Here is a 12,303-nt window from a genome sequence, read left to right on the forward strand (position 1 = left end):
GTCATGAGATAGAGACCGGTTGTTTCCTAAAAGGGGGTGCTGTCGGTGTGCAGGGGTACCAAGAAGCACTTCTGACCGTCTCATTGGGGCAGGAATCTTCCCAGGACCAGGGAAATGCGGAAACAGTGATGGAGGGGTAATAAAAATTAACTATAAATTAAAGAGTCAATGGGAGACTTGCTGATGCAATGTAGTCGTAAAGCAGCCGAGCAGCCAGAAGAGGCCTGCTGATACAGGTTGAAAGGTCTCACATTTCCTTCCAAGACCTTGACCTTGGACAGGGTTTGAGCTTCGGCAGTGAGGCCTATGCATTTTGCTCTAGGGGATGGACCAGTGCCTTGGCTTTGCAGCTAAGCTATGCAAAGACATGCAGAAACAAGGTTAAAAAGTTAWGCAGCTCAAGAGCTGAGCGTAACCTAGGGCCAGCACGGGCAGCTACGTGTGCGAGGGGGTGGTGGCTCCTGCAGCACTGAGCCAGCTGCAAGCTGGTGTTTCYTCTTCTCCACAAACACCCGCTCCCTTCTGGCCCTGGTCCTTCCGTGCCCATGGATGAGCACGTACAGAAGTTGGGATTTCAGTGCTTGTAACAGAAGGCGCCTTCTTGCTTCACCCGATGTTCCCTGCACAGGAACCATTTGATACATTCCCTAATCATCAGTGTGACCTCCCTCAGATACAGGCATTTCTGTACCCAATTTCTGTCAACTAGAGTCTGCTTATTCCAAGGAAAGAAAAAACAGCAGTCTGTCCAAAGAATTAATGGATTCCTACACTAATACCTAGCWAACTCCTGCAATTTAACATAGCAAGTAACACTGTTAAACTATAAAACTATCTCAGAGTATATCAGAGTCCTGGCCGAAAGGACAAACCTGTGTAAAGGAGTGCAATGTACTGAGGAATATTTTATAAAATACCCTCATCCTTGCGTGGGGAGATGGAGATAACACAAGAGAAGATACTTGTGTGATGGGCGCTGCTAGAGGAGGAAGCTGTGCCATAAAATTCCAGCTTGTGTCCATGGAAGATTGCACCGGAATTCTTGCTGCACTCCATGGCAGCTGAATTAAATCGCAGGGCTGTAAATCTGCCTCACCAGATCCAGCACAGAGAGCGTCCTGCACCAGCTAGGCTGCGTCCAGCTCAGGTCTGCCTCTCTCTTTCTGCTAGGTGGAACAGCACCAGCTTCCAGAACTTGCTGCTACTTGGGCTGGTGTGAATAGAGCTGCTGCTGCTGCAGGCCTCGCATTCACAATTAGGTCCATTCATTTGCGATGTTCCACACAAAGAACCGAATTGCTGCCCTCTTTCTTCGTGTAATTTCAAGTGACTTGATTTAAGCATGTAAACAAAGCCAACTCTTTTTGCTCCCCCCAAAGAAGAGTTAACAAAAGTTTGTGGTATCAATGTTTTTTCCTTTTTTTGGTTTGCCTGACCTTGGGATTTTTCCAATTATGCAGCTTTCTTACTGAAAGGAAGAGAAATTATAATTATTGACAGCACAGTGAATGATTAAATACATTAAAAATACACACATACACAAATGCAATGCATTTAATTAAAATCCCTTTGTTCTGGAAAGGGTTTTTTAAATAGACGTATTCCATCAAACAGCTTCAGTCCCATATTTGATATGGTTCTGCTAACACATTTTTTCCTTAAACCATTATTTTCTTTCTATTTCTCATTTTACATTAGCAACAATAGAAGGGCATGAAGAATTATAATTCATTTCTATGGCTAATGCTTCTGAGATTAATTTCTCTGCCGTGTTTTAGTCTACGCCAATATATATTGTGCCACAGTTTAGTCACTGGTTTAGTAAACTGTATTCATTCATTTGTAATGTAGTTCACAACTGATCTTCAATCTGTGTCTGTAAATTAAATAATCCCATTACAAAATATCATTAAGAAATTGTTATTTCTACCTTTTTTTTGTTCAAATTAATATATATTTAATAAGCTGAACAGTTCTTAGACATATCACTAATAAAACCAGGAAGAACTTGTAACCAAAAAAAAAGCTAGTTAAGTCTGAAACCATTTGATATTCCTAATTAAAACATTCTTCTCAATGACAGAATGGCATGGGTTCTCRTGACAAGGTGACAATACTCCAGGAAATATAAAACAAACCACATTATTCTTTGCTTGCTTGCTACCTGCTCAAAGATCAATAAAGCCCCAGGGCAAACACAGTCTATAGCAAATCTATTAATATAATTCAAATTGAATGAAAAAAAAAAAGTGTAATGGCAAAAAAGCACAAAGCAACACATGAAAAGAAGAGTTTGTGGTGCACTGTTGTCACATTCAAAACCCACAATGCATATACATGCACACACTAACATTGCCCTTATAACTTCCTTAACATGATTAATTTGAGCTACTTCAATGTGTACAGTAGTCACTACTTGATTCTGTGCATCAGACAAAGAAAATTGCAAAGGAGGAGGCTTTGAATTCATCTGAATTCATCCTTAGTTGTAAATGAGACACTTGATCTCACTCAGCTGATGGGAACTACTAGGTGAAAAAGCCTCCAAGACTGGTTTTTAGTTTGGTGTCTGAAGCTTGGAGAAAATTCCAGCACCTCCTAATACACGGCTTGACCCAYACTGAATGAGTAAAAATTAGCAAATTAGCAGAAGCAACTGGAGAAGTTTTTYGGGACCATCATTTCACATTCCAAAGTCTGGAGTTTTTGAGTTGCAATGGGTTTGCAGTCTGGTTCATACTGAAGTGAGTGATGCAATTTGAAAAATATGTATATATTCTGGTGTGGTTTAAGAAAGAAAATAATGCCCTTCTGTCTGGCACTTCCATAAGCAGGGCTGGATGTGGGAATCCTGAACACACCTAGGTTGGAAATAACAGAAGACCGGACAAATAGTCTGGGACTATCCAGAAGGGTCAAACACTGGATCTGTTATGAAGATCTTCAGGTGTTTGAAGGGCTCTGGAACAACCACCTTCCTTCACCCGCAGTCATTCCCACCAAGCATGACACTGATCAAAGGATAAATAACGAYCCCAAATCTAGAAACATAGTCTGGGCTACTGGAACATAGTCCGGGCTACTGGGAGGAGCAGCCACTCCTAGGACCAGCTTGGGAAATAGCATGGGAAGAACTCAGAGGATGTGCTCATCCGTGAGGACGCACCGCAAATGCTTCCTATGTGTTTTGAGTGTGTCTGTCTGGTCAAACACTAACCTGCTTAAGACTGTGATTGCTTCATGTATCTAGTAAAACTTGCAGAGAATTTAGTCTTGCTGAGACTAAGCACAGAAAMGTTCAAGAAAAGAAAAATCTTCCTAGAAGTTGAAAGAAAACATGAACTATGGAGCTTAAAGACTGCTTGCCACCCTCCTACTTATTGCCATGTGAACAATCCACTCTTGATATATCTTAGTACATTATAGAAATCAGGAAATTGATACAAGCTAATTTTTTTGCTAAACTACGGCCTTTTTTGGTAAGCAATCAGAMTATTTTAAAGAAATTATGCAATAATTTACCATTTTAAAAATTAATATAAAAAGTTGATCCTTTCAGCATAATTAATAGATGCATATTTAGGAATTTTATTTAACAGTCTAAATATATGAACTTATATCTGTTCTCTTTTGTGGTAAGTAGCACAATATATTTCAGCCCCAGTTCAATTCCTTGAGAAAGGTGGAATGCGCAGGTGAATATTAGTGTTACCAGAGCAGCTTTTTACGGCACAGATTACACTACTAAATATAACTGCATGTGAACGGTATTGGACAATAGCTGTATAAAAATTCTTATGGACAGTTTCAGTTTTCATAGTCTCCAGATTCATATTCTTTATCCTCCTCCTCCTCCTCCTCCTCGTGGTCATAATAGGCGTCGTAATCCGTGTTGTAGCTTGCGCTTCTGCTGCCAGCTGTAAATGCAAACGTGGAAGATGAACCTGCACACCAAGACATAACGGATTTTAAATTCAATTAGCTGTGAAAGAAATGCAGAGGAGGGTAGGATCYTGGATTCGGGCAGCAAATTCAATGTTGCTCAGCACTTGACCTTATACCACCATRATACATGTCCCAGATTTCTCGATTACTCACATTTTAACACGTTGAAAAGGTTTCTAATTCCAAATCCTAGTAAACTATGAATCCAGTCCTCTGAAAATTCTCTCCAGCTAGGGATGCAAGTGGAGCGTGCTGATAAACAGAGCAGGTCTGCGTCAGGAGGCAGCGCGAGACAACGCGCCCTTATGCTGCCCTGCCCGCAAACCAGGCTCCTCTGCCCTCGGAAGGATGTCACCCTGCAGGCCGGGCGCCAACGCAGAGCAGCAGCAACGCTGCCTTGTTTGTCCTTCCAAACGCTATTGTTGGGAGCAACAACTGCTTCCTTTCTAGCTTTTGGAGAGTAAACAGCTGAGCTGAACCCGCCGTTCAAAGGGTGCCCCAGCTCCAGCAGCTGCTGCGCGGGGCGCGGAGCCCTCCGAGCATCAAAGGTCCCGTGTGGGACATGAACGGGGCAACGGTGCTTCTCTCTGCCCCATAACTAGAAGCCACAGCTTCTGGAAGATGGTATATTTTGTGCCAAAGTATTACAATATTAGCACATTTTTTCCCCCCAGAACTCATTCTGACTCAAATCCTAGCACCGATCCTCTTTGAAGGCGTAAAGTAATAAAAACACACAAAGAAATTTCAGACATTGAAATCTTSCAGGTCATTTCCCACATAGCTCATTTCAATAAACCCATAACCTCTGCTGGCTGCCTGTCTTATGYATTTCTGCCTTCCTCACATCCAAATAAAACCCAAAAGTACCATCGATGACTTTCAGTCTTGCAGAGGCGTATGTGGCACCRTGCTTGTTTTTGGTGTGGCAGATGTAGACACCCTCGTCTGACTTTTTGAGGCCTTGAATCTGCAGCCAGCCAGTCACACCGTACTTCTGAGGCCCACCTCTTGCCTTGGAGAAGACAAACAAATAGCGGGGGTTACGTAGCTATGAGACAGTATTTTTCAAAATAACCGAGTCTTGAGTAAACATCATTCCAGCCTTTGCTTTTGTTYACCCTGTGCTGCCATCACGCTTTGATTCTCAAACTGTTTGATTCTGCTGCCATATATTTTAGATTCTGGTCATCTCTGTRCCCTGAATTCCTGTTTTCCCTGCACAGCTTTTTCAACTTTACTGTGGGGTTCCAATTCCYGATCCTGTTGCTTCTACATCCCAGCCTGTCTCCTTCTCCTCCWGTCTCATCTGGGCTCCACTTCTCTCTGCTGCTCCAAAGGCATTTTCCCAATCTCAGGATTTTTTTGGGGGGAAGAACTCCTTCTTTGGACTGTGAATAGTACTTGAGTCTGGGTGGTTTGTTCAGGACTAARGGGTTTGATCAAGTTGACCCTTAGCACCCCATGTTGGCATGACCCAACACACACTCCCAAGCTGCTGATACCTCCAGTATCAACATCATCCTTGTTGATATCAAGCAGTATCATTGATACTTCCAGTATCAACTGACCCCCACCAAAGCCTCGTGAAGGGACAAGCTTTCTTTTCAATCCAGCAACACACAACAATTAACAGATGAACCACAAATAAGCAGAAGCCTCCATTTTTCCCTCGGATTGTGCCCGCCCTATTACTACTTCTGCTTGTGCTGCCAGAGCAGTGCTCATGGCACTGGTGGAAATCAATATTTCTTACCAAAATCCAATAATTAGTAATGCCTATTAGTTATCTTTCTTTGGCTGTAGTATTGAACCTTGGCACTTGCCTTCAGATAAACCACTTTGTGTACCAAACATAGGAGAAATTCGCTTGTCAATCCCTGAACATAACATCCCCTGACAACCCAGGTTCTACCTGCACTGAGATGTGGGCATCATCTCCTGGCAGGAACATTTTATTCCCTTTTTTTTTCCATTCGAGCTGGGGCATAGGGTAGGCTGACACTTCACAGCCAAAGATGACATCGTTGCCGGTGAAATTCTGGGTGTCCTGAGGTGGCACGGAAATCACAGGAGCTGCAAAGACAACCAGGAGAGACACCCTCGTGAGAAGCCAGGGAGCTGAAGGCCCCAAACAACAAAAGTACAGAAGCGTGTAACACAAATTCCTATGATATTTGAAAAAGGAACAGTTTGCCTTTTGCCATCTCACTGCAAGAACCAGTATAGAGTCCCATTCCAATGCCATATACAACAGTAAATAGCCTAAAAACACAGACATTATTCCTACATAATGTAAAAGGCCTCTGTGGCCTATCTCCTTGCAAGCAGTCATAAAATCTAAGCTGAAATTAAAGGTTTAGTTTGTGTCCCGTTAAGTGTCAGTATGGACTCAACTTACCAGTCCAGCAACCAGCACTTGGTGATACCTTTGGAGGAAAGCACAAGAAATTCTACAGTAGCCAACCACAGAATAGCCTGATTATACACGACAGTTCTTAATTTCCATYACCTTTGGTTAATATCTAAAATATGAAATTGCTAGGTCAAAAATATTGCTTTTCTGCATGTATTGTTGCTTTGAAGCTGCTGAAAACTCATCTCTATTGCACTCAGTGCCCCAAGTGCGCAGAGTGACAGCACTGTTTTTATTAGGTCTTACACTCACCTTTCAACTTCATCTGATGTTCCTGTGCCACGAAACATGACTAATAGAAGCCCCTGAAACCCACTTCTCTACGTTATGTATTTTACAGTTATTAGATTTCTACTTACATGTTTCCTATCAAGCTCTTCYCCTCCTCCTTCTCCATTTACCTCTTTCCTCTCCCAATTACCTCTCCCACTTTATCCCAAAGAAAAAGCTGATGTAAACCGGTAGAGGGAGCCAGTCCCGGGCTTGGAAGACATGAAGAAAATAAACATCTCCGGCGTAGTCTCACATGATTTAAACACACAGCCCTCTATAAATATGTATGAGCATAATAAATATTAACAGTAGAAGACACATTCTGTAACAGCAGAGAAGAAAATAACTTATCTGCTCTTATCACAACTTTCCTTCACTTGGGTATCTTTCTGCATTTTTCCTGATATATTTGTCSTCAGCAAGAAATATTTTTCATTCTGAAGTATGTCTGCCTTCTCTTTTTATTTCCTTGGCAGTTTTTCCAACATGAAGACAGTTTCTAGGCCATGAAACTTATTACTTGTTATACTTACTTACTRCTTTTTTCCTCCATAACCAAGATGTTTGGAAATGGAACCCCCCAGTAATTAGTAAAAATAATGTTACTTGGCCATATTTGGATCAATAAGTAGATAGGGCATTTACACGTCAGCATCTGAAATTACAACATTTTGTTCTAGGGTTCCAGACAATGTTTCTAATACACGTCACCAGATTCTAACACCTGACTTCTGTGCTGAAAATATCAGGTGCCTRTTGCTAAAATTAATTACAAATAAACTATCCAGAAAATGTCTGTTTTCCCTCCCATTATTTAATCAAACTTCAAATGCCTTCAGAAATAAAAACCATGCATATTACAGCAGCAAAGTGAAGTCATGGTGTAGTATTTTAAGAGAATCTCAATACCTCTATGCCTGATTTGATTAAAATTGCAGAAATGTTGATGATTTACTTTGGGCTTTACCCTCCAATTTAAATTTAAAATAAACTATTGTGTGGCCACAGCTATTTATAGCAAGAGTCRCTGCCAGATCCTGCTGTTGCCTTGCACACTCACCAGCAAGAGAGGCTTGAATGGGCATGGATTAAGTGYGGAGGATCTGCGTATAGTCAATACACTTGGTTAAATTATTGGAAAAACTGATCAAAGCTTATCTTTGAGGAGAAGAGCTTTTTTCACACAGTTACTTTAGGGAGCTTGCCCTTTTTTTTCCCCCATCTTTTCCTTTTTCTGGCGATAGACAAAACATAAAAGGCCATCCTCTTCTGATAAAAGGGGTTTATTGTTTTTTATTTATTCAGATCAGTTTTAGTGCTCTTGTCACCCCAAATCAGAGCGTGTGCCCAGGACCTAGCAGGGTTTCGAGGACACTTGGCTGATTTGCACTGAGTTTTCTTAACGTCTCCTCACTGACGAGCCTCGTTGCTCGGTTCAGTGCTGTGCTGGCAGACAAGGGATGCTGTTACAGACCGGTCCCTTCCAACTGGAGGAAGAAGAAAGAAGTCTGGTATTTGCTGCTCATCACGCTTCCCACTAAGTCCTGAGCACACGGTGTCCATCCAATATAAAAATATTGCATACAGTCTAAATCAGATGCAACAAACTGCTAGCAAGGAGTGGCAAAGGGCACCCCTGTGATTCTCATGCACAGACCCCTGCTAGAGATGCGATTTTAGATGTGCTTTTCCCAGAGCTGTGACCCATTTGCGACCCAATGGCATCATCTACAGGTTTCATTTGAGAAAATACTAACTTTAAAAAAAAATATTCAAAAACAACTGTTAACTTTKCACTTCGTTTTCTATTCGCGTGACTTAGGTGTTGATGGAAGTGCTCAGGATAAAGACTTATTTTCACGTGCAGCCTGGGAGCAGCAGACGAGGTCCTCGTGGACAGCCYGGCTAGGAACAGCTCTAACCGTTGGCTCCTCGGAGAGCAGCTCCTGCCATCAGCATGGCTGGGAATGGCTTTGGCCTTGTCCCAATATTTGGAATCCTAAGCCAGGAGGCACTCGSATTTTATAAAAATTCCTAAAGATTCCTACATTGGATTCATTTATTTAATAACAAGAACAGATCTGTATAATTAAACCTGGGAGCTTCCTCTAGCCCCTCTACTTCATTGATTACCATATGTAATACATACAGGTAGACATACATACGTGATGCCTGAGTTGCTCTCACCCTATAAATACTGGATCACTCCTCATGTATTTRTCCTTCCTTCCCCTCCTCACCACTGAACCAACCTATCCACTTGCCTGCCCCGAACAGAGCCGGCTGTGGGGCTGGGGCTCATCCATGGTGCTGTGGGATCAAACCCACTGGCTAACATCGAGGCTCACAACATATAAAATTAAGCACCAGCTGCTGAACTGCACGTTTAAGCACAACGTGAGATAAAAAGCACAAATGGAATAATGCAATTACCACAGAAATGCAAGAGCAGCTGGATGAAGTTAGGCTGCAGCACTCAGTAACACACCTGAACATCAGACCGAGCTCTTGGTTCAGTGTGAGCGCCTCTCTAGGCRTTACCTGACTCGCAGGGCCCGCTGTGCTTGAGGCTGGCGTTTCCCGCGTAAGCCTGGCTCAGCTGGCAGATGTTGTCGTAGGTCCTGCCRTCGGCGCCGCACACGCTCTCCTGGGCCTTGCACACACACCGTGGCTCCGGCACCTCGCCGTGCGCGGCGGCRGCGCCCGCATCCAGCCGGCACTCCAGGTTGTCCCCGCACTGCCCGTAGAAGTGGGCGCCGTGGTCCAGGTCGCAGCTCTGCCCCTCGGCGTTGGCGCACTGCGGGCAGCAGCCGCAGCGGTCCAGGACGGTGCCGGCGGGGCAGCGCGCGGGCGCGGGGCAGAGCGCCGCGTCGCAGCGCCCGCAGCTCTCGGCTTCCCTCAGCAGCCTCCACCACGGCCGGCGGGACGAGGCGGGCGACGGCTGCGAAACCTGCGCCAGCGCCGCCAGCACCGCCAGAGCCACCGGGGGCTTCATCTTGAGAATGCAGCGAACGAGCAGGGAAGATCCTTGGAGGAGAGCCAGGAGGAGAAAAAAAACCACAGGCGAGCASGCGAGCAACGTCACAATCCCTTTTTGTTGGAGATTAGCAGTTCCCCTGCAAAGCCGGACTTTAAGAAGGGGTATGAGCATGGGAGTGCTGAYGAGGAGGCGGCGTGCGGGCTGTGCTCTGGTGCAGGCTGGAATGCGAGCGCGGAGGTCGAGCCGCCCCTTCCCGGAGYGCGGCCGGAGCGCGCGGGCTCTGCGGCTCCTGCGGCCAAACTGCGGGGAGGGGAATCAACTACAGCAGTGGGAAACGAAGCAGTGAGGTAGTGATGTACTCAGCAGGTTTGGTTGGGGCTTTTTGGCTTGTTGATTGAGAGAGAAGGTCACAAAAACACAAGCAGGGGTAGAAAGCAGCAGCCCAGGACATGCCCGTAGGGCTGAAGCTGTGCCAGGGAGACCTGAGCAGGGTTTAAGACAAAGTTTTGTGCGTTAACTCTCCCAATGAGGTGTTTCTGAATTAACATTAACGTTGTCCCTCCCCTTTATGAGGCAGGGACAGGCCAGGGCGGCAGGAGTTACCGAGGAGGATGCAGGTGCATCGTGACCTACCCTGTACTTGTTTTTCACTCACAAACACCCAGCCCTTTAGGGAGAGGGGCCTGCAAAGCATCTCTGGCCCCTCTTACTCTTTGCTTTGCAGGGTGGTGGGTCTGGGCTCGCTCCCGGCTATTCCCACGTGCTCCCGTCCTGCATGGAGCCACGGGAAGGCTCTCGCTGCTGCACTGGCACCGTCCACGCCAAGCACAGCACAGCCCATCTTGGAGGCCAAGGAGAAGCTTCCCCCATCCGTCCACCCTCTGGTCAGGGCTCAACATCATAAAGTTGAGGCCTTTAACAGTGAGAATCGGAAAAAAAGTAACCGGTTAATTTAATGGGAAATTGATTTCATGTCCCACCTTCTTAATCTGCTTAGTGCATCTTATTTCACACTTGCTCATCAGATGCTAATTGGACATTTTAGTTTTTTGTTATAGGGTCTAGTCATCGCTGTCTGGTTTCTTATTTGTGCCTGCAGGCAAGTAAGTCACTGTGGGGGTGACCAGAGGAAGGAGGGGGATTCAGCAATAAAATATGCACCTGATTCAGCCATAAGCACCTGATTCAGCAATAAAATATGGGATATTTCAGGATGCCTCTCATTTCAGAAGCTTGCTTTCATTTCTGAAAAGAAAAAGTGCTAATTGTCCTAACAAGTCCCAGGTTACCTAAACCTGACCCCAGYACCAAACCCGAGCAGGAGCCTAGTTGGAGCAGCAAATCAAAGGACAGCAAAGTGCCCCCCCTTTTCAGACACAGCCCCCCCAAATGGCCAGGAACACCAGGCTGGAGGGGCCCCTCGGCTGAACCTGCGGCAGCTGCTCCCACAGGCAACGCTCTGAGCAGGACCCTGGGTTGTGGGGTCTGCCCCACAGCCGCACGGCTGCGTAGGGCAACGGGCAGCGGGGGAACACAGAGCAATTCCCCCGCTCCTCCCGTTCACTCAGACCGCTGCTCCCACCAGGGCTGCCACAAAACCCTCGCAGAATTATTTCTTTAAGTGAATAGTTGAGGAAATTGCATTCCTCTTCATTTCCTGCCGCCTCCTCGTGGCCCGGTGCTGGGCTAAGCTGCACTCGTGYTGCATTATTCAGCTCTCCGTGGCAAGATGCGGTACGTGGCTGATGCAACCTGAACTCCTGCTGCTAGTAACTCCTGAGATAATATTTGCTTGGACAAAACACTGCGCCAGGTGGCTCAGACTGGGGGCCCATTCCTAACCCCTTCCTCTGTTTTTATTTGTCTCAGTGGGAGTTTTACCTGTGTAAAGGTCTCCGAGTCTGGGTGCTGCCCTCTGCAAGCGCCCTGCAGATGTTCCATACTCGTAGGGCAGCTCCTACACAGACCTGTCCATGCAGAGTCCCTGCAAAGAGTAAAAGCAAAGCACAAGCAGTACTGAGGTCACTGTCCTACCTTCCCTGTCCCCCACCAGCTCCCTTGCTTGAACAGGACAAGTGGGGTTTGAAAACAGCACCGCTCTGTTGCATTGTGTTTGTACCTTAAATCCCGCAGCCTTTTCCAGAGAGATGAACGGGAGAAGGGGCCCAAGCGCCGGGAGCAGCCGCCACCCGGGCCYGGGTCCCGCCACGGGCCCTGCTGGGTGCCAGTCGCCTTTAACGACACGCGGACCCGATCACGGGCACTGAAAGCACATGAAGCATAAGTCAGTTCTGCTGTAACGTGATTATTAAATCTATTAATCAAAGGCAGGAGAGCCATAATTAACTTATTCTCCCGCATCAGGTAAATGGTTCTACTGTGTGCTTTAAGAAAGCAATTGTTCACGAGCAGGAGAGATGCGGTGGGGCTATTAGACCACAAGGCTCCGTAATTGTGTAATTAACTTATAAATTTTACATATTTTAATCACATGACATATATATTTAAATTGTTGTCTTCATAAGCTTAACATGGAAAATCAGTTTGCTCTGCAGTCTCCCTCCTCAGGAGGAAGGGAGACACGAAGGGCCCCACTTTTCACCTTAATTTTGGGCAGGAGCAACAGAAAGGGCGTTTTGCACAGAGCCCAGGGCCTTCAGACCTCAGTTTTACCTCAGTTTTACCTCAG

The 12,303-nt window shown here is 45.6% G+C and overlaps 1 protein-coding gene across 1 annotated transcript; it reads right to left on the bottom strand.

Annotated features, from left to right (window-relative positions):
* Positions 1-1,770: 1,770 nt before the first annotated feature.
* Positions 1,771-9,802, bottom strand: LOC112944279 (kazal-type serine protease inhibitor domain-containing protein 1-like). The gene is made up of 4 exons (XM_026035677.1): positions 9,176-9,802; positions 5,861-6,021; positions 4,816-4,960; positions 1,771-3,944 (listed from the first exon to the last, which is right to left on the bottom strand). The coding sequence occupies exons 1-4, from the start codon at positions 9,783-9,785 to the stop codon at positions 3,808-3,810; spliced, it is 1,053 nt and encodes a 350-aa protein (XP_025891462.1). The 5' UTR covers positions 9,786-9,802; the 3' UTR covers positions 1,771-3,807.
* Positions 9,803-12,303: the final 2,501 nt, after the last annotated feature.

Source organism: Nothoprocta perdicaria, unplaced genomic scaffold (assembly GCF_003342845.1).
Source record: "Nothoprocta perdicaria isolate Ctin4 unplaced genomic scaffold, notPer1 scaffold_165, whole genome shotgun sequence".
Classification (NCBI taxonomy): domain Eukaryota; kingdom Metazoa; phylum Chordata; class Aves; order Tinamiformes; family Tinamidae; genus Nothoprocta; species Nothoprocta perdicaria.